The 24456-nt window shown below is 52.9% G+C and overlaps 1 protein-coding gene across 1 annotated transcript in view; it reads right to left on the reverse strand.

Moving 5' to 3' along the window:
• DDX31 (DEAD-box helicase 31) overlaps positions 1-24456 on the reverse strand; it is a 69242-nt gene that overhangs the window by 11416 nt on the left and 33370 nt on the right. The window contains exons 16-19 of the mRNA XM_080819561.1: positions 23020-23159; positions 17765-17846; positions 11379-11490; positions 6026-6194 (exon numbers count right to left, since the gene is read on the reverse strand). Of these exons, the coding sequence (XP_080675687.1) occupies positions 6026-6194; positions 11379-11490; positions 17765-17846; positions 23020-23159 (503 nt within the window). The remainder of the gene's footprint in view (positions 1-6025; positions 6195-11378; positions 11491-17764; positions 17847-23019; positions 23160-24456) is intronic.

Raw genomic sequence — 24456 nt, forward strand, 5'->3', positions numbered from 1 at the left:
TTGTGACCACCTCCACCCCACTCTTCATGACTTCAGACTTCCTTGAACGAGGGTCGCCGGGGTTGGGGCCTGGGCCTCTGTGCTGTATAAAGCTCCCCCGGGGAGTCTGAGAGCGGGTTCTGCTCCCTTGCTCTGCAGGACACGCACATCTGTCCTCAAGGCCTTGCTGGGTGGTCCTTAGCTCTTTCCCTCTGGTCTTCAGGCTGAAGTTGCGTGATCTGACCTTCCTGAACCGGCTTGTCCCCACATTCTGTGGGCTGATCCCCAGGCCTAGGCCCTCTGTGAAGCCAGGGAAACTGGGCCAGAGGCCTAGGCCCTCAGGTGCTCGGCAAAGGCCTGGGAGAATGGGGAAATGGGGGCCGTGCGATGCAGGTCCTTGGGAAGAGCGGGTCTGCTGTTGTCGCACGCCTGAGTCATTAGAGCCATGAGACCCAGCAAAAGGCTGGCTGCGAGGGTGATGGGTGATGGGTGAGGGGTGTGCAGCTGTTCGGCCTGGAGCACAGGTCAGAGGGGACAGAGTGGCCGCAGCGTACTCTAGAAGGCCAGAGGAAGGTGAGGGGCCAAGAGCTGCCACCGACGGCGGCAGGGCTGGGGAAGTGGCAGGAGAGACCCGGGCAAGGCAGCCACGGTGGTCAGCGGTGTGACCTGGTTGGGAGAGGTCTGGGCCACATGCAGGGGTGGGGCTTCTCACAGAGATCCCCACGTTTTCAAGCGTGGCTTTGTCCAGCCTCTGATCTCATGTTTGGCCAATCTGTCTTTTTTACAGGATAACTGGCTCAATGAAATCGAGAAAATTTTCACAGTGGGCAAGATTCCAGGCTTGCCTTCAGCTAATTAAGTGATATTAGGGAGGCTGTAAATGCCACATAAAAATTGGCAGGCAAGCTGCTCCTAATGATGAGAATATTGCCTTGTGGGGAGGGGCAGCTGCCGCTTCCCCACGCGTGTCTCAGAGAGGACCCGCTCCCTGTCTTCAAGGTTGTTCCGGATAAGACAAGTTCAAGGGTGGTCACACTTTCCGCTCCCCATCGCACGCATACTCACAGGGACGGAGAAGGCGGGCGCAAAGAGCCACCAGCAATACCGTCGCTGTTGTCCCCAGCAACAAGTGCTCCGGGTGTTCACGTGTGACACCGTGTCAATGTCCTGCAACTCGTCATCTGGTTTGGTCCCCACGGCAGCACCATGAAGCTGCAGTTCCCCCACTTGGGAGGCAAGGGGACTAGGCAGGGAGAGAGCCTGAGTCGCCCCACCCAGGGCACGAGCAGGGGAAGTGGCGCATCACCAACTCCTCATCACCGCGTGGCCCTCCCTGGCTCGGCACTGACGACAAGAAGGGACATTAGAGTACTAGTCAGGAGGGACTCTCGGTAGTTATTTAACAACTGCTGAACAGGCGGGGGTGACAGTCACAGCCAGTGACAGGGAAGAGGCCTTTAAAATTGAAAAATGCCCCCAGATGGAGCTCTGCAAAACCCCCAGTTTCAACCCTGGGGACAAAGCGTTTGTGATCACTCACATGGGAAGTCCGGCACGCACCCTCTCCAGAAGGATGTTTACTTGCTGTAGAGGACGCACTGTATCTGGAACTTTGGCTCTGGGGCGCCCCGAGGTCAGGACCCAGGGGAGCCAGTCCCCGCGCGCATTACTGACGGCAGCCCGCCGAGCACCGGCTGCGCGCACACACAACCAGTGGCCAGCAGCCGGGGCTAAGAGCGCCTTCGTTTCAGACTGTTTGCCCGTTTGGTAAGATCAGGTAACACTCAAGAAGGCTGGTGTGAGAAAACGTATACAAATAAAACAAAACTGCATTTCCTTTACGAACAGTCAACAAGGGACGCCTGGGTGGCTCAGTTGGTTGGGTGGCTGCCTTCGGCTCAGGTCATGATCCCAGGGTCCTGGGATCAAGTCCCACATCGGGCTCCTTGCTCAGCAGGGAGCCTGCTTCTCCCTCTGCCTCTGCCTGCCTCTCTGTCTGCCTGTGCTCACTCTCTCTGACAAATAAGTAAATAAAATCTTAAAAAAAAAAAAGAACAGTCAACAATTCAGACTGTTGTTCCTCTACTAATTTTAAGAGGAGGGAGGCGAGAACAGAGGAGCAGTTACTGGCTTCCTTGTAAAGGCGATGTACCAGATGTTTCTAGGCACTAAGAAAAACATCAGAAAGACACAGGTGGCAGAAGCCGGGGTCGACAAGTCTTAGGCAGCTACAGACTAAACTGGGGAAGAGGAGCGCTTTTATGGTTCCAGCACATAACTCACACGAGAGAGGGGGGTTACAACCCACACACTTGCTCTTCCATATTGTCACGGTAGCTCTGAGCCCGTAAGGCGCTCGTTCTGCTCTTGAACCATTTTCCACAGTGTCAGACAGGTGAGGGGTCCGCAGCCCTCCGTGGCACGCCTGCTCACGACGGGTGTGCGGCTGCCTACACAGACAGACACCCTGGCAAACGAGGCAGCTCCGCCCTCCTGCAGCAGACAGTACCGGGCCTCCGTGTCTCTGGGGGAGATGGAAATTCTGGAAGGTCTGTTACCTTTGCTTCTCTGAAGCAAGTGCTGAGTCTACCAAGCTTCAAATCGGAACCGCATTTCGCAAGGGGAAAGGTTGTGTTTGTGACGGATGTTGCTAAGGGGCCACTCAATATTTTACCACCAGCACCAACTCCCTGTGCAGCTGTGTGTGTTGGGGTCCGGGGTGGGGGCGGCTCTGACAGGTCTGCATGTCGGTGTCAGGAGAGTTTTGTAACTATGACTGTATTTGCGTGCCGGGGAGAAACGCCTCGCGTTCCCTGTCACAGCCAAGGACGGAAAAGGAGCCACAGACCTGGTGATTAAGATCTCATTTGGGGACACTGTTTCTTTCCCTGAAGACTGGTCAAGTGGAGGAGTAGAAGCACAGACGAGGTGACCCTCCCTGTGCCGTGGCGGGGAAACAGGTCCCTGAGCTCACCTGCACTTGGTTTGCGTTTCTAACACCCAAACTCCTCGTCTGGTGCACGGCAAAGCGAGACAGGATTTTGTGCAGCGGGAGGTGGATTTGGATTGCAGGTATCCGAGGTTTGCATGAACACAGAACTACTCCAGGCAGTAAACCCCATCAAGTGGAATGTGGCATAATTTGGCGAATTTAGTGCTATTACTTGATCCGTCCATACAAAACACAGGGAACCATTCTCTTTCTTGACAGATGGATTTCAGAGGAGACGCCTGAGCTCAGAACAATCACTGTGGCCACAGCACAACTCTCTGCACTTCGTGGGCTTTAACGCACTTCTTCTTCCCAGTGCTCAAAAAGCAGCAACTGGCATTTGCTTGAGCCCTGACTGAGGTGTGGAAAATCTGTCACGTTTTCTCTGCCGCTTACCCTGACCACGATTATACGGTCTGTGTGCAGATTAGCTGCAAAGTCATTCTTCTTGCGGGAGTGACAAGATTTCCCCAAACGAGAAAAGGTGCCTGCCGTACCCCCGAGCGCCCGTCTGCGTTAGCAAGGCAGGGGTGGGGTGCGAGGGTGTGAGTGTGTGGAGAGAAATGCCTTCAAAAGACGGGCATAACAACCCAAAAAGTAGCTGTAACTGAGTGGTGACATGGCCAGAACAGAGAGAGGTATTGTCACGGGCGGAGTAATCCTGTGACACACTGCTGTCACTCACCACCCGGCTCCCTGCCGCGCCAGCCAGACATCAAAGGCCGCCCCATACCATCTTACATGCTCTTTATCGGCTAATCAGCCCATTCTTCCCTAAATAAAGCCCTGTTAAATCCCCTGCTCACAGGGGTATAGTAGTCCTGGTGCCCATCTGCTAGCAGGGTCAGCTGAAGCAGGAGGCGGCGGCTTGCTCTCTCCCTAGTGGCTTCTCAAGGTAAGGACAATGCTGGCTCCAAGTCCCCCTCCCAACTGCCTCCCTGCCTCGCCGCTCCGTTTTCCAGGATCTGGGGAAGAGCTGAGGACATCCCAGTCTGAAGAGCTGCTATCTGGATTAACACTTGCTAATGAAATTCCCGGTCATAAAGGTACATCAGCTGCAAACAATAAAATACAGGGAACCGCGTTTATCTGCGGGGAGAGGAAGCAGCAAATACGTGTTTCCCACCAATAATCAGCTCGCAGGCACATTCCTATCTTCTCGCAGTGCCAACATCTTAGAGACGGTGGCAGGATGGCCTGGCTTCCAGATCACTGGGAGGTCACCCTCGGACCTGACCGCAAGCCTCACACACTCAAAATCAAAGTCAGCCTGGAGAGCTAGAAGCCGCCTCCAACCCCAGACAGCAACCTGAGGCCGGCGCACTGCCATCGTGCCTGGGAGTGGATGTGAGGCGTCTTCTCCCTCTGGGAGGACAGGCAGAGAAGTGTCTGGCTGCAGCCCTGCCCAGAACACGTAGCAGGGGTGGGAGGCAGCGCCCTGCACCTCAAAACCGCCTGGAAGAAACCAGAGCCGGTGTGTCTTAGTCTTGTCTGGGCACGGATGAAAGCAGCAATGAGGAGAACGACTTGCTTCACAGAATTACTGGAGTACAGTCCTATATGAGAGGTGTTAATGTAAGAAAAAAAAGCAACCATCTTAAAAATCCCCAAGCCGGCAGCAGAATTAGGCGAATTTTATCTGTTACAAAGAGCCTTGTAGGTGCCAAGTCCCGGAACAGGGAACTGGATGTTCCAGAATATTAACCCACCTGGTTGCTAGGTCTGTGTTCTAAGGTGCTTCATCTGTAGGACCCACCCTTGTGCTGATTCTCAAAACAGTCCTGGGAAATCGCTAACAACATCGATTTCCTTTTCCCTTCCGTAGCTGGGGAACCTGAGGCCCTGGGAAGTTAAGCAGAAATGTGGCCCAAAGCCCAGCGGCTCACATCACAGTGGCACTGCAGCTGAGTTCAAGTCCCCTGCACGCACGGCCAGTGATCACTTCCCTGCCCCGGGCGGTCCTCTCTCCCTTTTGTCACCGTGCCCCAGAGAAACCAGGTGCTGACAAGGGTGGCAGTGGCGAATACGCAAGCAGCCGCTGTGCGGGAACGTGCAGGAAAAGTGCACAGATTCTCGGTCAGGGCAGGTGGATTTGGCATTTGTAATTAATAAGCAAAAAGAATGATGCACCACACAAAATAACTGCCCAGAGCATTCAAGGGTTCACTGCCCCCCCAAGTGTCTGTTCAATCTATCCTTCCCACCCACATGCTACACAAACCCCCTAAAAGCAGCCCGTGGGATCTGAAGTATTCTGGTTCCTGCAAAGGGGCTGGGGCTGGTATTAAAGGTACACCTTGGCTCTGAGGAGAGAAAGACCTTTTGCAAAGGTATTTTGTGGAGTTTCAGGACCTCCGGAAACTGTGGAGCCCAGGCTTCACCCTACAGGGCAGCCCTCCTCCCTCTCCTCCGGAGGACCTCTGGATAGTTGGGAACATGCTTCCCGCCAGAGTGTCTGGCGCTTGCCCCTGCGTGTGCTCAGCACCAAGGAGAGCGACACGGTGCGGGGAGTCCAGTGGGGGCCCCTGGAGCCCGCCTTTCAGGGCCCACCCAGCCTGCAGGAGAAAGGCACTAAGCTGGAACACGCCACTCCTCCCAGCTCACCAGGACGGGGCCAGGCAGATTTCACAGAACATGCCAGAAGTTTCCGTACAAGCCCTGGAGAACGTCCCAGGGTGAACCACAGCACACCTGAAGTTTTGACTCCAGCAAGTCCCCGAGTCACTCTGCTGGTGGGCAGGGAGGACAACCCCCAGGGTTGTCCTGCTGCCCCAGTAACATCCCCACAACATGTGGAGCCGGTAGGAGACCCCACTGCATGTCCGCGGGTGCCTTAAAAACCTTCAGAGGTGTTTCTCCTCTGGCTCCAAGCACTTACTACACCGAGAGAGGGGCAGACCCTGGTGATGATTTCCCGCAAGGACCAAAGACGGAGGAGCTTGCACTGAGCGCACAGCAGCCTCGCACGTCCCCTCCCCGCTGCCGCTGTGCACGGAGCTCTCCACACCCACCTGACTCCCAGCCGTTTGGTGGGGCAAACTGCACTCATCTTACCTGTTCAGGTTTGCTTTCCTTCTCTTCACAGCTGTGACACCAAGATTCTTGGGGGCATCCCTCAGCCCGAAGCTCTTGGCCACATGGCCGAGGTGCAGCGACCGGACGTGGAAGATGGGCTTCAGCTCCCGGGGGTAGGTGGCGTAGGCGCGGATGAAGGCCTGCAAAGCTGGGAGGGAAGAAGGGTCAGAGAGCCGTCAGGATGGGGCTCGGAGTGTCCCATGTGCCCTGGCCCGGCGGCCGTCCTGCCCACTTTTTCTTGCCGGACAACGCGCGACATACAGCCCGGACAGTGCCACATACAGGAACCACCCAAATCTTAACTTGTGTGTTTTTTTTTAATTCCTCAAAAAATAAACCGAGAGGACACAAGTATCTGTTGACTAAACCCAATCTATTTTCAGATTGTACTATGCGGCGTGTCCCCACCCTGGACGGCAGGGGCCCCGTTTTCTGCCCCGTCACAGGCTTGGGGCCTTCCCTGCACGGTAGCTGGGACACAGAAGGCAGCTGGTAAGTGTCTGTTGTATAAGTGAATGAAAAGCAGAACAAGTGAAGAAACTAGGACATGGTCAGGGTGGCATTCCCTCATGAAAAACGAGATCATTAGAACTTTACGTCACAGAAACATTTTCCTAATTCGATTTCACTTATTTTTTTGCATAGCTAATACATGCACATGTTATAAAATTCAAAAGGTTCCCAAGGCTTTACTGTGCTTGTCATTCTGCTTATGGCCACACCGTGTTACCGGGGCTGTAAGACTGCTTCCCTGCAGGCCCCGCCTCCCTCCTCCCCGCCACAGGGACGGCTGCCATGTCCTTGTGGACTGCTGGGATTTTAAAACCAAATTCATTCTAAAGCACCTAAGATTTACTGATACAGTGCTCCCTACCCATTTGAAAACTGCATAAAAAAGGCAATGAAAACAGAATTCTAAAGAGGAGGAAGGCAATTATTAAATTCCTAAAAGAGCCCACAAAATGGTCCCTCCTCCCTGAAGCACTGCCAACAGCCTAGAGGTGTCTGTCCGACAGCGCACCGTGGAGGTTTCAGTCCTGTCTTAAAGTCAAGGCGGTGGCGCCCCTGTTCTGGAGCCCGGCGCTGCCAGAGAACAGGCAGACCTGGTTCCCGGGAGTGGGGAGCTCTGGCTATACCTTATCTCGGTATTCATTTGAGGCAAGAGAGACGTTCCTATACCCAGTTCCTCTGGAACGTACTGCGGTTCCAATGACACTCAGGGTCTGCCCTTCTCACTGCAACAGGGCAGGAGGGGATGGCTCTGAGAGGCCCCAAGCCCAGCACCGCTTCCTTCCCTTCTGAGCCCGGCTCTCCCCCTGGCCAAGCCAGAGCCCAGCACCACGCGTCGCACGGAAAAGCAGGCGCTAAACACCAGCCTCGCTCGCCCTCGCCTGTCGAGCCACTGGACTGGCAAGTTTGCCCACAGCTTAAATGTAATATCCCAGCAGCACCTGGAGATTGGCGTTTATGAACAGTAATAAAAAGTGTCATTTTAGCAGATCAGCTCCTGGAAGGATCCTGGGAATCCATGAAAGCTCTATTTACTGAGTAAAGTGAACTCCTTTTCCCAATCGATGAGAAATAATAACCAAGGCAACTCCCCGGCACCCTGCCGTCCGTCTGTGCTCACTGTCCTTTTTAATAACCGGGGACTCGCTTTTTCAGGGGAAATCTTCAACACTTCACATGGCCTGCACTGTCTGCAGGTTCTGACACGGGGTTCCAGACACAAGAGCTGCATAGTCCTGTCCTCGGGAGAGCCCCGCGGCCACTGCCCCGGGAGGAGCAGGCCTCTTCTCCCCACGCCCCGCCCCTTTCCCTCCCAAGCCTCAACCCTGACTCGAGGGCTAACGAAGCGGACAGCAGCCCCACCAAGCTAAGCCAGAGACTCCGCACCTGTACAGTCTCGGTGGCCCAAGGGCCGGCCCAGGCCCCCTCACGCACCCCGCTCTCCCCAGTAAGCCCAGCAGCCCCCTACTCCTGAGCTGAGGCTGGGGAGCCTCTGTCCCCGGAGATGCAGCTGCCCAGCCAACAGCTCTACGGGTGGAATGAGTTTGCCAAGAAAGGGCAGACGGGTCTTCTCCCGCCACCACTGCTCGCGCAGCACTTGGCACTGCGTATTTTTACTAACCCTCCTTGTCCTCACGGCTCCTGTCTCCCTGGGGCCAGCGACACCTGGCTGTCCTCACATCCCTGAATGGCCTCCCGTGTTTAGATGGTCCAAGGAAGCAGGATTTCCTGCAGAAGCTGCTCGCAGAGGCTTCCTGAGGGCAATGTCGACAACGTGAAGTGGGAACAGGGGCTGCGGGGCCCAGAGGAGCGGAGAGAGCAGAGAGAGAGGGCGCTTACTGGGGACGCCGCAGGACGCCGCGGTCCCTGAGAGCGTGCGCCCCGGAGTCACGGGCTCCTGTCTCATAGTCGTAAGGGAAATCTACTTCAGCCTTGTTCCTAAAGTCAGAGTTATTGGCCATCTGACCAGGAACAGCAGTATCTTACGGATGATACTTGAGGTCACAGAGGAAGGGAGGAGAGACACTTGCCCCCGCCCTCCTGACACATGGTACAAAGCGCTTGTCCGATCACGCGGAGGGAGGGAGGGAAGGAGCTCATCTGTCCTCAGTGGCCTGGGTGTTCTTGACTTCGAGAAGCAGCCCCTCCCGGGCAGACTTGACTCCTCCGCATGCGGCCCCTGAAGCCGGAGGGGCCTCATGACAGGAAAGCAGAGGTTTGTAGGTAAAGAACTCCAGTTTGCGGAACTTCTCTTCAGGAGTCCGGAGTGCAAACTTCTGTTGGCACAGTCTTTAGCCACTTTGAATCTCGATAAAGGAGGCAAGAGATGAGGGGGAAAGGGCGACTGCTTCCGGAAATGGACGACAATCACACGCTGGTTATGAACAATGACCGGGTCAGGAAATGCAAAAGGAAAACAAAGGCACCCGTACTTGGCCCAGGTTCTAACTAGTTTCCTGCCATAAAGGCAAAACCCAGCTGCTTTGTTAATTATTCATGAGGTGGGCTCTGGAATGGCCTATAAGGGGGGCCCGTCCGTAGCGGGGAATTTGCATATGCAGACTGAAAGGCAGAGACGGTCTGGACCTGTGAGGTGCCGTCCATCCCATGTCGTGAACTGAACAGCCCCGCGCGCACCCACACCTCCGAGCGCTGCACGCGCCGCGCCAGCAGAGGGGGGCCTGCAGCGGCCGATACCTGCCACGGGCGGCTTCCTCCTGGAACATCACCGGTCTGAGCTGGACGTCAATGGGCAGGGAAAAATGCCCATCTCTTTCCTTCTTGGTGCCTTAACCCAGCAGAGCGGCCCCGCTCCAGTATCTGTTAGACCAGTAACCCCGCTTGTTTCTTGGCATGGACGACTCCCGCGGTGGCGATGCCGAACGAAGACAGTAAACCACACTCAGGATGCCTTGCTACAGCTTTACTCTGACGGCCAGACACCCCGAGACAGTCCTGGTGTTGCCAGGAGATCCAAAACACCTCTGACCTCAAAACCAACGACAAAAACGATGGCGTGGCCTCGAGTTCTTCCTTTCCATCGCTGCTTGGTCACTAACCAAGAAACCCTGCGCACAACACCTCGTGGTGCGCTCCCAGCAAGCCCCCTGTGCCTGTGAACAGACATCTGTCGTCCTGCCGTGACAGATCATCTCTCCTCTTGAGAGACGTGTGCTGGTGCTTCTCTGAAAGTCGGTCCGGTGGAAAACCCTCAGGAACCGCGGACTTCACCGGAGGGAAATGCGAACACAGGCGACTAGGAGAACACAGTCCGGGAGGCCGCACGCTCGTTATATGTCAGTGGTCACGGGGCCATCCCCAGGACTTCATCTCCCATCCTACACAGTTCTGGTCTGTTCCAGGGTGATGGCAGCAACCGAGGGCTACCTGTATAGTGTGCCAGGGTATACAGCAGGCACCCAGAACACGTGCCAACTAACCCATTCTTGTGCTCAATTTCCTGATGACCACAACTATCTGGAACCAGTCCCCTAGCACTCACCGTTGCCCCCCAGTCTGTTCTCATACCAACCATCTTTTCCAACCTCTGTGGGCCATGCCACATCTCTGCTCCAAGTCCTGCAATGGCTCCCACTGCGCTTGGGGTCCCCCAAAGTCCCTGACTGCTTCCAAGTCTCCTCTGTTGCATGGGTCTTCCCCTCCTCTGGCCACACTGGCCTCCCTCCCCGCCCCCGAACTCCTCCGGGCCTAGCCCGCCCTTTTGTCAGCAGCCCTTCTGTTAGTAGTACGTGACCCTCAGTCTGCTCGAGCCGCCTTCACAGCAGGGCTCACCCTGACCCTCTGTGTAAAATGCACTCTGACCTTTCACTCCTTCACCTCCCTCACCTGCTGCGTCTCCTACACTTCTTGACACCTTTTAAAAGACTAATTTATTTATTTATTTACACTATGCTCACTGTCTGCCCCCCCAACTAGAGTGTTAGAGAGGTTAGGGTTTCTGTTTTGATTCCTGAGCACCTAGAACGGTGACTAATTCAATAACTGTTTGTTAAATGAACGATTTTTTTTTTAAAATTTCAATTTCTAAAAGGAAAAGCTGATGCTGTGGTGTTCACATACTGGTAAGCCAGCCTGACATTCTTCTCAAAGTAGCAGGTAACCAGCAGAAAGAAGCAAGGGGCCCCAGCACGGACTGCATCTCACTGGCACATGCGACACACTCACCAGCCACGACACAGGGCATGCCGCCTTAAGAAACATCCTGCTGTTCTAAGCCCCTTCCTGCGTGAACTGCTGAGTCCCCACTAATGCCTGGTGATCCCAGGAGCCACGTTATCCAATAAGAGGGCCTGAATATTAAATGAACACCCAGCTCTCCTGGAAATTCCCGAGGAACTGGATTCAAGGTCTAGGCCTTCCCTCGGTACTGTTCTCTCTCACCCTCCTTTGTATGACCAAACCGAGACTGCTCAGGTCTGATGCTTCTGGTCCTTACCTTCATCTCCAATTTCCATGCCTACAACGGTCTCTGCTGACATGTCACGTCTCATCTATGCAGTTTACAAAGAAACACGAAAATGGATCCCTGAGATCCAAGTCACTGGGTCAAAGTTCTCGTCCTACGTAAGCCAAGATAAAGCCTCATTTGTGTGAAACATGGGGAAGGATGAAATTAGCATTTAATATCGCTTTAAAGCCTTCTGTGCCTGCTTCTAGACCCTGTGGAACAAGGGAGGCCGAAGGCTTTTGTTGGAGAGCAGAGACCCCCAGTTGGCCTCTTAGCCTGTCGGGGGTCTGCGGGTGGAGGTGGGACGGCGTCCTGGGGGCTGTCCGTCCACGAGCACCTACGAAATCCACCGACCTTTCTTTGCCCAGGAGACCCTCCTCTCACTGGAGTGCACGTAATCTTCAAATACCGTCTGCAGGACTGTGGCTCGCTCTCGGATTTCCTGGGGGCCGGCAGCACGGGATTTCTGGGAGGGTGGCGGAAGGATTAAACAAGAGACAGAGTCAGAGTCAGGAATAATGAAGCACTTTATAATAGATTTAATAACAGTAAAATCACCCGGCAACCACTGAGGGGCCAACAAGGGTAATCCTTTCAATATTACTAGAGGAAAAAGGGAGCTATAAGGATGTTAAAGTCAAGCAGAGATGAAGACGGCTTCGTGAGGGAGAAGATCGGGGCTATTTATTTACTTGTTTACTCACTTACTCATCGTCCTGGCCTCTTGCTCAAAATGAATGCCCACTGGAGACACTCTGGAATTTTCCGAGTCCAATCTGGGCATTTAAAACATCACTGAACACAGGCAGGCTTCACACGACTTGTGTGTCCCACCGAGGCCTTAAATCTTCCCCTTCCCTCAAGCTTCTCAGGGCAACAATGGGACCTTCTCTTTAAGAGGCCCCCCCCGGGGCCTGCCTGACACTGAGCCTGTCCTTGAGTTTCAGAGCATGCTCCCTCATTCCTGGGGAGGCACAGACGTGTAGTGTTTCAGATCCGCTCTTTCAGCCCGGGACCACTGTGCTGGATGCCAGGGTCCTGTCACGGAGCAGGGGCTGCTCCTTTACACCACATTCAGAGAAGACCACACGATCTCCGTAGCAAACGTGACATCTGTACGCACTCAGGTTCTACAGACGGAAAATGGTAATAAAAACTCATATCCTTTTCATTTTTCAAAAATCCCAGAGAAAAGATTTCCTTTCTTTATATCCCCCTAACACTGAGTGTTGTTTCCTATATCCTTTTTTTTTTCCCCCTAAAGTAAGCTTGAAACCCAATGTGGGGCTTGAACTCACAACCCTGAGATCAAGGGTCACATGCTCTTTCAACTGAGCCAGCTAGGTACCCCTGTTTCCTATGTCTGAAAACACGGGTGCTTTCTACTGAACGTGAATCTGAGATCCAAAGAACCCAGATTCTCCAAACTCAACTTGGCTGATATGTCTCCCCCAAGACATTGATGCTCTCAGAGATACTACCCAGTCTCTACAGTAGCCAACACCCACCGCCCACGTGGGTCACCAGGAGACAGTGTGAGCCCCAGTCCCTGCTTCGCTTAACCCCGCAGAAGACAGGGTGTCCGCACCTGTGTCTGGAGCCTAACCTGGGCTCCAGAGTCTCTTTCCCTTTCAAAGCTGCCAGAGGAAGAACAAAGGGGAGAGAAGAAAAAGCCTCATTCTTTGGGTCCATGTCCCGCTCTGTATTAATAGAGACTTTAACAACCTGAAAATGTTTTTAGCTTCGTCAAGTCACTCCTGCTACCTGTTTGGTTGATGACAGTCTAGCTGATTTCACAGTACATGGTCCCCTAAGGGTTTTATCCACTCAAATGTCAAGAGAAAAGTCACTCAGGGGTGGTGTTATGAAAGTGGACATTTGCTGTTGTCATTAACGAGGATTTTTTTTTTTTACCCTCTTAACTGATGTGAAAAGCAAACTTTTTTTTTTCTTTTTTGCTGCCCTCCTTTCGTTAAGCCACCTCAGCAATGCAACTGTCACCTTCCTTGTGTGTTTTTTTTTTAATATGAATGTGAAATTAGCGAGGATGCCCTTTCCCCTGGCGGACAGAATCCTCTGTTATTAAAAAGTAAAGCACTTTAATAATGAAAACTTTTTCCTCTTTTTCCTGTGTTTTAACTGTTTAAAATTAATGAGAAGGGCAGAATGGTTGTCAAAGCGATATTGAAAGCCGGGCAGCCAGGACCGAATGAGCACAAAAATCCCTCTAGAGTGTTAGATAAACAGAGCTCCAGCCCGCTCGAATCCCTCTGTTGGTTATTGTATACATTCTGTAACAGCTCTCAGAATAGATCTGAGAGCCAGGGAGGCAGAGAGGTTTCAGAATTCCAATAAAGGCCTCAAATTAAAGACAGCCTGGTGCGAATTCCAGGAGAAAATTAAAGAGACCTCAAGCTTAAGTGACAGGTGACTTGCTTCTGTGTCACAACTGTCAGGGGATTTAGTGATAATATGGCAATATATTACAAAGGGCTTTTCTTATTCCCCCTTTAGGTTTCAAAATGAGGCATCTTTTCTTCCCAACCAAAAAAAAAAAAAAAATTACATACACACACTTATATAATGTGTGTGTACAAGTGAAATAGATAGAAAAAAGGCGATAATACTAGGTTCACGCATTTGAAATGAGGAGGTCAGTTTTAGGGAAATATGAGGAAAAGTTAATGCAGAAAACATAATATACTCAGGAAAAAGCATGTCTTTCTCTCTCTACCCCCACTTCCAGAAATACTTTATTTTAAAATTACCCCTCTTGAGAATGAGGTGTTTCTCAGTTGTCTTCTGGGGAGGACAGTCTAAATTTAAACTGAAGACAGGGGCAGAGCCACGCACGTAGCACCAGCTCAGTCCCAGACAGGGAAAACGCTGCCGTAATGAGAGTGGGTCAAAGCCCGGAAGGCGCACGAGTGCCCTGCAGGACCGGCGCGCCCACCCCTCAAAGACGCACAGACCCAGTACTGGTTAATGGAGCTAACTGGTAACTAGTGGACCAGGGCTGGCTTAGGAAAACGCAGTTCCAAGGGTCCACACTCAGGATTCCTTCATACGTAAAGCCCTACTGATCCCGGAGAGAACAGATGATCAAAGGAAATGAGGGAAGGGGCTGCTGATCTCATTTTAATATCTTACCACGGCCCAGTTTTTTTGTTAAGGTCTGTTTATAGGCGTGTTTCGTAGAACAAAAAAACTCGTAGAAAAAACATGTTTGGATTGTGTGCATACTTTGAAGATGAAAATTTCACACCTATCAGGCAACAGAGGAGCTGAAGATACTCGAGCTGCGTTTTTTTTTTTTCTGTTGTAAAAAGTTGTAGATGGTAGCAGTGGTGGCGGAGCGTGGCTTTTTTTTCCTTTTCTTTTTTTTTTTTTTTTTTTGGTAAGCACATCTTGATATTGCTAACTTCTAAGGTATTTTAAAAACTAAACGGAAGGGTTTTGTTTTAATCACCTGATTGCCAAGTTGAGTTTCACCCTCACACTTCCCTAGAACCTTCCGGGTGCTTCCCAGTAAAGTTGAAAGATCAAATTTATTCTCTTTGTAGGTGGGTGAGCATTCGCACACCCAGACGTAGCCATATATATTTCATACACCTAAATATGAAATATACATTTTACAGATGCTTCACTCACTCTCTTTCTGTTCACAGAAGCCCAAAAATGTATGTGCCAAAGGGACATTTACAATGGACTTCAACCGAGTGAGGAGAAGAGGGCCTTCTAATGAGGTGTCTGGCTACGTGTGTAAAAGGCCTGTTTACTGAGCTCACATTTATCTGTCTGATGCCAGTTCACGTGCTAGACACAACTGCCCAGACTGCAAACAGCAATTAAAACATACTGCATTTCTTACGAAAAACGTAACTACAAGTTGTACCTAGCACCCACTTTATTCGTCTTATTATTCACACGGATCACACACGTAAACCCCTCTTCGAGGCTGTAGATATGTGTAATAATTAGGAATATAGTCAATTTCATTTAGTTTCTCTTTGGCGTCTGAATTCAAGTTAACTGTGGTTAAACAAGCCAGGTTTGCATCAACGGGACACATGGGACCCAGTATAATTAGTATTCTAAGCTAACCAGTTATTTGGTGTCAGTGAAAGCCCAACCTTGCTGAGCCCTTTTTTTTCTTTTTTCAAAAGATTTTGTTTATTTATTTGAGAGAGAGAGAGCAAGCAAGCACACAGAATTTGCAGGGGCAGGGCGGGGGTGGGGCAGGCAGAGGGAGAAGCAGATTCCCCGCTGAGCCGGGAGCCTGACGTGGGACTCAATCCCGGGACCCTGAGATCACGACCTGAGCTGAAGGCAGATGCTTCCCTGACTGAGCCACCCAGGTGCTCTAAGCACTTTTTTCTTTTTAAAAACGAAGTCCACCACACCTTAAAAATACAAAAATACGCTATTTGTCCCCCTCCATCAAGGCAGGAGCTTGCGGCTGGGACAAACTGACAGGGCCCAGAAGGGCATGGAGTGTTTTCTGCCGAATTTTAGGTCAATCTCACAGGAACCTTCAAAATGGGCACCTGTGTTCTCAGCTTACAGATGGGAACACTGAGGCTGCAGAGATGACAACCTGTCCCAGGCTGCAAAACCACCAGCTGTGAGGCAGGGACTGAAACCCAAGTCTGCCTGCCTCAGGGCTCCAGCATGGCTTCAAGGCTGGCCTCACGCCCAGGAAGGGACTTACAGGGTTGGGGGTGGGGGGTGGGGAGGCGCTGGCGCACAAGGCCACGGGAGGGCGCAGGTGGAGGAACGCCAACGGCTTGCTCCCGGAAGAGCAGAGGGCGCTGCGGCTGCCCTGCCCCCTCGGGGGGAACGTGTGCCCCATCCACAGAAGCACTTGACGATCAGCTCCCTGGACAGAAGTGGTGTGTGCCCGGTTCGCGGACAAACACCGACACCAGAGCCAGTCCCAGGAAGTGCAAGTAAAGATGAGATGGGACCGAGCCTTCCCCGTGTCCTGTGGCTTTACGGTTGCTCTTATTTCTGGGGAGCAGGCGACACAGCAGAAAGCCCCGGGCTTCGTGTCACCGAGTCTGAACTCTGAATCCCACACCCGCCACTGACTGATGGCGACGACGACGGACACCCCTCGCAACTGTGTTGGGGTTTTTAGGTTCTTTCTCACTCAATCCTCCGATCTCCTCACGAGAATACGAACATGACGTACGATGACACGAATGCTTAGGAGGCTCTAGTCCTTGCCCAGAGCCACGGAGCTGGTAACGGGGATTAGGAATCCGACCCCGAGGCCGTGCCCTTAACCTCTCCGCTGCGCTGCCCGCAGGAACGGTTCCCTGCCTCCCCCATGCTGTCCCACGCCTGTAATGCAGTGTCCAGGGGAACATGAGAAAACCCGACCTAGAAGCAGCTGCAGAAGAAGTGTTGCCAGGACCAACGAGAGTCTGTTTTGGTGACTGGGCCCCTCCCCTGACAACAAACGATCACTGTGGGATGTGTCCTGACGACATACCGATCACAGCAACTGTCGATCGACAGAGTCTTTAACTGCTTCTCTCGCTTGCAGGGTTCTCTGCTGCGGGGGCGCTCACCGACCAAGTCTCGCCCCAATGACGGCGATGGCTAACGTCCCCCGACTGAACAGCCGTCTAGCTGTGCTGCCTTGGTCTTGGGAACAGTAAGGGAAGCATGCTGCCACCGCGGGCAGACCACGTGCTCTGAAGCCAGGCCGCCCCTGCGGACGTCCCCTCACCCCTCGCTCCAGGCCCTGTCCACTCACCTAGGACGTGGGACAAGAGCACCTGCCTGCCGGGGTCGCTGGCAGGAGTCAAGCGGACCAAGTGTGTGAAGAGTGCGGCAGGGCCCCGGGACACACGCTGGGACTGTGTCCCTCTGCCTTTTCTAGGAACGCATTTCCTCAGGTTCTCTCTGGAACAAGAGGACTGAAGTCAGGGCCTGTCAAACCAGGTCCCAGCCTCAGGGAGAAGATCGATCCAAAGAAAGACACCTCTTGACACACAAAAGAAACTCTTACACCTCATCTATTTGGCTCTAATTTTCCAGTCTATCCTTAGGCTTAAGAAAACAAGTGTAAAATATTCAAATAATTAATATTTCATAGACAAAACTGCATTCGGCAGCATTACACACACGTGCCTGTGACGTCCTGGGCATGGGTGGGGCGGGGTGGGGACCAGCAGCCGAGCAGGGGCGAAGCCGCAGAGAAGCAGCAGGGAAGGACGCCCCGGGTCTCTCCATGGAGCTGCCTGGGTAACACAGATTTTTCTCCATAACGATCTCAACGTTACTCCTCGAGGAGCGTGGCACCCACACTAAAAAATGGATGAACTAAGTGTGTCTGAAAGGAGACACAGAGAGAGCTAGTTCTTCCACGTTGTCTTGGGCCGATGAGTCCCGTCCGTCGTCGTCACTGATAATCTGGACAGGGACCACCAGGGCCGAGCATGTAACCCTGCCCCAAACTCACTCTAGGCCAGAAGGAGCCCTCCTTTCTGGGAAGCCTGCTGCGGCCTGGCGGACTTCCAGAATGGACCATTAACCGGATGAAACCAGCAAATGCATCCGGAGGCAAAGAGAGAGAAAACCAGAGTCAAGGTTTGGCCTCCCTTAACGTTCGTGGTCCCTTAGACGCCTGCTTGACAGAGGAACGAACTATCCCACGCGCACAGTCTCCATCACCCCCAATCAAGAAATGAGTGACGTCCGCTCACAAGTACAGTAAGTAAAAAACTCACCTGGCTTCCCCACCGGATCCCTTTGAAACAGTCGTCCCTTGTCAGAACAGACAAAATCTCTTCCATCTTCATCTCAGAAACGCTGCGAAGGGAAGAGCACATCAAGGTAAACTTCCTGTTCTTCCAACATCTGGAATCTGGATGCATAAAACTGGCCTGTTCTCAAGCTAATTGGATATAAAGCAGAAGCTACACCTTTACAGGAAATAGTTTCCTAAGCCTTCAGAAGGAGTTTGGAAGGAAGGGACCTCTGTGACACGACAGGGACAGATGGGGGTCACACTTCCAACACTTTCCATCTTCTCTGGTGACTTGCAAACAGCCTACATTTAGACTCTCCTCTGTAGGGATCACGCCATTATTTTTTTTTTTAAAGATTTTATTTATTTATTTGACAGAAAGAGATCACACTAGGCAGAGAGGCAGGCAGAGAGAGAGGGGGAAGCAGGCTCCCTGCTGAGCAGAGAGCCCGATGCGGGACTCGATCCCAGGACCCCGAGATCATGACCCGAGCTGAAGGCAGAGGTTTAAGTCACTGAGCCCCCCAGGCGCCCCATGTCATGTTTAATACATGTCGACACGGAGGCCTGCTTATTCCTAGACTACCTTGACTTGGGCAGAAGAAGAAATTAAAAAAAAAAAAACATTTCCAATAGTCTCTTTAGTTTTAGACTTTAAAAAAAGCCAGGGGGTGGGTCCAGGTGGCCAAAGGTCCTTAACCGCTGGGGTCAGCTCCTCAGGGAAGGCTGAGCAGTGACCCCAGCACCAGAGCTCTCTTCTCCTCCACCCAGAAGGGCGTCTACCTTCTCACCTCTTAATTGTTAGGGGTGGGGGGCAAATGACCTCTGACGGACCCAGAGCTGTGGACAAACAGCTGAGATCACAGTTTGGGCTTCTGCTGTGAGCAGAAGCCACCCTGAGCCTGGCGAGGAGGCCCACCCTGCCTTGTGGCGGGGCGGGGAAGCCTCCGCGTTCCCCATGTCCTGTGACGCCACGGCACTGAGGCTCGGGCGGTGCGTGCAGATTCAGGTATTAGGGCCCGAGGAAGAAGCGGGAGCTGCTGAAAACATACTTCTCAGGGAGGGGAAAGAAAAAAAAAAAGGGAAGGAGGAATTCTGGGGAAAAAAACAGATCATAAAAAGATAAATGATTTCCTTGTATGTTGTTTCTTTTTTTTTTTTTAAATGTAACAGCAAATTAATACATGAATGGCAACCTCTCACGTGGGAGAAGACAACCACCCCCCTTTCCCCCAAAGGTTACTCTGACAAAGCTATGAATGAAAATGTCACGTCTCTGACAGCGATTTACCTGAAATGTGTCACCGCTTCCCCGAACACCCCCAGCCCCCGCCCCTCCACATTCTCTCCGCTGCCAGCTCGCAGGCCCATGGATACGTGAAATCTTTTTACAGCAGGAGGAGTCAACCGGAGAAGGCAGAGCAGGTACCGTGAGGGTAGCCGTTTGGGGGAAAGGGCTCATGGTTTCATGGAAAATCTATTTTTCATGTGAGAGAGCAAAGCTGTGGCTGCCGAGCTTGCTTCTTGTTCATGCCTGGAAATCTGAAGGTGAAAACACGGCCAGGCCTGTCTTTCTCTTTATCTAGCGGACCCGCCTCTATTCGTCACTTCTCTTCTCGAGGGGAAAAAAAGGAAAAGTAAAGGGAACTAAGGACTCGGGGGTGAGCCCTGGAAGCAGGGAGAGGAAACAAAGAGTAAGGCCGTTCCGAGTCGGGATACAAAGAACGACACACACCGCCGAGGCCGCGCGCTCTGAAAGGAGGGTGGCGCTGGCACTGCGGCCAGGGCCCGGCCCTGCTGTGGGTGTCCACGTGACAGCGCGGGGCGCCCAGGCACCGTGAGTGAGCGGGAGCGGACAACGGACTGCAGTGATTTACGGTTTAAAAGGGCCTCCCTCCTATTCTAAGAAATCGCTGCTTCTGAGGAACAAAGCCAATCTACTCTGCTTGTTTATGGTTCTATCGGCAGATCTGATCCACCCTGCCTTACTACGAAAAGAGACAGAAAAATAAATTCAGGGAACTGTCTCAAGCCTGATCTAAGAAATACACGTTTTGATGAAGCATTTACATTTTAATAAACCAATGACGACTTTCATTAGAAACATGTTTAAAGGAGAAGCGGAAAACAGGGAAGAAGTTGGCAAACACCGGGAAGTCAGAAGGATGTGGAATCAAAGTCCTGGGCATCTAGACAGAGGTGGCAACGGCCCAGGGCGCCTGCCTCTTGCCCCAGCTGCTAAATTATACTGTCAGGGCGAGTTCCACAGTGCGCGGTGTACGAAGGCAGGCGGCAATTTGCTGTGATGGCCCTTGCTGCCGTGAGCCTCAGCCTGCCTTCCTGAATCTCCGCTCTAATTCATCAGCCGTCCCAGCATCCTGCTGCCTGTCTCCCAGGTTCTGAGGCAAAACACACACACACACACACACACACACACACACACACACACACACATACCCCTTTCTTCTCCATTTTTCTTTTCTTTTTTTTCTTTTTAATATTTAGCAGTGCACCTTTTGTATTCCAAAAATGCTCAAGTTTGCTTCCTTCCATGGCACACTTTGTAATCAGGTCTTCTTACGTGTAATTTTTTTGTGTTAAGTCAAGATACCCAACATCCAGCCCTTCCTCAGGAATCAAGAAGCAGGAGCCAAGGCTACAGCGTAACTCTGACTAGTATTTCGGGGCGGGGGGGGGGTTGCTGTTGATTACATCAGGCCCACAGGGCAGTCAGTGGATGAGGGGCACAAAGTTCAGTGGGGGCATTTTCAGGGCAGAGATGAAAAGGACTCTTTCCCGCGGGAACGGATGGTCTCGCCACAAGAGACCCGACTCTGTTCCTCTGGGTACTTCTGTCTTGATCTTTCTGAGCTTCCCCTGCAAGCCCAAACACTCGGAACCCCTGGATCGTGGCGCTTCTCCGGAATGGGCACACGGCTGTGCCGGATCCCCCACGAATACCGCTGGCACGGTTTTTTCCAGAGGAGACGGTCACAGAGAACGAGTGTAGTTCTTGTAGCTTTAAAATACACGTGGCTCACTAATATTCAGGCTGGTGCTATTATTTTCCCCTTTCGAATTTAGGTTTACATTTGAGCCTTTCAGAGCCATCAGCCTGAATGCGTTTATTAAAGACAACTTGAGAGCAGAGAGGCAGAGGCACCCAGGCGCGTGCTGTGGGCCTGGGCAATTATCGCCCGACTCCATGGCGCGGGCACCCACTTTTCTGAGCTTATCAGGTCCCAGTGAATGAGCCCAGGAGAACATCCAGGAGCTGAGGACAGGAAGGAATGGAGAACATGAATCTGTAGGTCTGGAACAGAAGGTAGAGGAAAGGCAGCTGAAGATAAAAGGCCGCCGAGGTGCAGTGACGACAAATTCACCCGTGGATGCCGACACCCGGCTCTGAAAACACTTTCTGGAGGTCGACAAGTTCCCGTGCCCGAGGAAAACAGTCGCAGTGGCATGACAGGTTCCCAGCCTGGGAGGACGCGGTAAGGGAAAATGGGAGAAGGGGCTACGTCCGTGGGTTTTCATTCCACTCCTCGGTGTTTCCAGGGTCCAGCTGCCCAGTGGAGGGCTGTCCTCGGCCCTGAAAGCACCCACAAAAAGGACGGCCAGCCCCTCGCCCAAAGGCCTGGGAAACCAGCTGGAGAGGAAGCTCTTGGTGAAAGGGGATTGAACAACTGACGGTCAGCATTCCTCTTACAAGGGAGATAGAATCTGCAGTCTTCCCGAAAGCAACAGAAAGCACTCTTGCAAAGTGAAATCGCTTTAAGATAATAAAGGACAGGAAAACCCAAGCTGGGATTAGTTGGACCCACTCAAAATCGCCACCAGGTTCATCAGAAGTGGGGTCCTGCCTCCCTACCACTGAAGGGTGTGTGCAGGCACATTTTCTGAGGAAGCCCCAGCCCACAGATGTTCCCACAAGCAACCCCGAGACAGCGGAGTGCTGCAGTCAGCCCCGGGTGCAAGGAGGGAGGGAGGACGACTTTCTCTGCAGGTGCTGAGAGAGACAGGAAAAGGGACAGCTCTGCAGGTGGGGACTACGGCGGGTTGGTGGGGACAGTCACAGGCAGCTCTCCGTGCGGGTGGCCTGCGCTTGGTCCCCAGACCAGGTCCCATGCCACCCGTCTGGAAATCCCAGTCCAGGTGCAGAATGCCGGGATTCTGCCGGCCCTATACTTGAGAGAGAGAAGACCTCATCGTTTACTCGGGGCTTCTCCTAAAACACCGGGCTGGGCAAGGCGAAGCGCCGGCAGGCGAGGTCCTCGGGGGCCAGCGTCATGGCGGTTCCCAGAAGCAGGCGGGCAGGCATCCGGGCGCCCAGGCATGGCAGGAATGGTGTCCCACCCTCCTGGGCGCACACAGAGGACTCTTCTGTGCCTCCAGAAACACTTTCCACATCACTGTGCTATGTCTGAGCAGAAGAAATGCTTGCAAGTAGACAGTGTGAAAACCGTACGCCTTCGGCAGCCTATTCTCAGGGCTTGTTACTTCAGCTGCTGGAGGTTGTACAGAAAACACGACGAAACACTCATCTCTGTGACGCGCGTGACTTATTCGCTCCCGGCCTGGCTGAGACACTCTTCTCCGTCTCTGCTTCGCTTGTCCTTCCTGGGCGAGGTCAGCGTCTGCTGGAGGCCCCGACTGCCCTTCCTGCGGTCGGCGAGCTGGCGGGCCAGGGCAGGAGCAGGGTCTCGCTCAGTGTGGCGGCTGTGCACGAGACGGTGGCCACACAGCCCGGGCTGTGAGGGGGTGCGCGCATCTGGGCTGCCCCCCAAATGTTTCCTCCCTGGGTTTATTTTCCTGGGGGAGGGGGTACTGTGTGATGAGTCAAAAGTACTACTTTTTTCAAAGACAAATTCCCTTTAAATGTACAAAATGTTGAGCGTAAAAATAAAAACTGTGAGTAAGGAAGGTCTTCGAGCGACTGGCTGTGAGGGCCGTGCACACGTCCCTGACAGAAAGGGAATGAAGCACAGACCTCTCTCTTACAGAAAAACCAAGCGCAACAGATCGCTCCGTGACTTCGTCTGGCAACACAATGAAAATTGTCATGTGCTGACGGGATGAAGGGTTTTGGTGTTTGCCACTGGCTATTCTGGGACTCATTTAGGGATCACAAGGGTTAATGGCTCTCCGTCAGCTTACAAGGCCCATCCACTGTAAAGGCGACAGAAAGTTAATTAGGTGAGATCAGCCGAAACCCCGTTCAGGTTTCTGACTCACTTGATTTTGTGAGAAGCCAACGAGTTGACATATTCTGCCTCCGAAGGAGCCAAAATGAGCAGGCTGCTCCCACGGCGGCCAATCCGGGCGGTTCTCCCAATCCGGTGGATGTATTCAGCAGGTGAAGACGGTGCGTTGTACTAAAAAGGGTAACAAAAATGAAGCATTCACAGATCAAGGGATTGCCATTAATTGGAAGTGCAATACCCCTCACCTGCCTCCAGGTATCCCAAGAATTAAACCCCGGTGCTATGGTTACCCTCACGCAATCCCAAGGAGAAGTCACTCAACCCTGAAACCCCCGACTTCACTGGAAATAACGAGGCTCTGACACGCAAACGTGAACAGCGGCCAAGTTTCCGATGAGCGAGCCGCCTTCCTGTCCCAGTATCTCCTCTGTAATTTTACTTCTCCACAGGTCTCTTCATTTTCCTATCGCATCTTTTCACCACGGTGACCGCTCAAGGTGAAGTCCGAGGCAGGCGGGGCGCCCTCTGCACAACGGCCGCGCGGCCCTGGCCTGCTTCCGTGGCAGACACAGCAGTGGGCAGAGGCCACGGAGGACTGGACGGGGTCAGGAGGAAGGGGCTGGCTGCGCGGATCGGAGTTCACTCCGTGGCCGGGCCGCCAGGAGCTGGTCCGCGCCGCCTCACTGCCCTTCCACCCAATCCCAAAGGCACGGAGCCGAGGGGCGGCTGAGAGGCCGGTCCCCTCCCCCAGGGACTTGCTCCTGCTCCGAAGGACAGCACGCCTGACTTGAGGGACAAGGCAGACTCTGACTCGGCAGAACACATTATTTCAGCTTCTCTAGGGCGTTAGCTTCGTCACCATGAAAAGGAATTGACCATCTCACCATCCTTCCTTCCTGTTCTTTGCCGCTACACGACTCAAAGACCAGAGGCCCAGAAGGACTACAATGTATGGGGGAAGGGCAGACACACGGATCTAATCAATCTCACGATACAGAAAAGCTCTGAACGATCAATTTTCTGTCCACCTCCTGCCCCCCATATTAAAAGTATCCTGCCTTTATATCTTTACTTTGCTCTGTGGCCATCAGGAAAGCAGACACAATGCCTCCAGTGGAAAGGCGGCCGTCTGCAGCAAGCAGATCGGACTTCCTAGCCAGTGACAGGCATGCAATTCCACTAAAATGTGAATAAACCATGACTCACGTAAACGGGGCACGTGTCCTCTGGCCCCCACACGGAAGGGCATAAAAATACCATTCTGCAGACTAACGAAAAGAAAAAACAGAACTGAAACCACTAGACTCTAGTGCTAACACCTGTACCCTCTGGCAAAGCGTCTAAGGCTAGAGGTACGTGTAAGACGCTGTCAGGGACTTAATTGCCCCCTGCAGGTCAATGTACACGGACACGGCTCTCAGGACAGCTGAGCCATCTCCTTCTGGACACAGTGAGGCCTCCCAAGGGC

This window comes from Martes martes (assembly GCF_963455335.1).
Source record: "Martes martes genome assembly, chromosome: 12".
NCBI lineage: Eukaryota > Metazoa > Chordata > Mammalia > Carnivora > Mustelidae > Martes > Martes martes.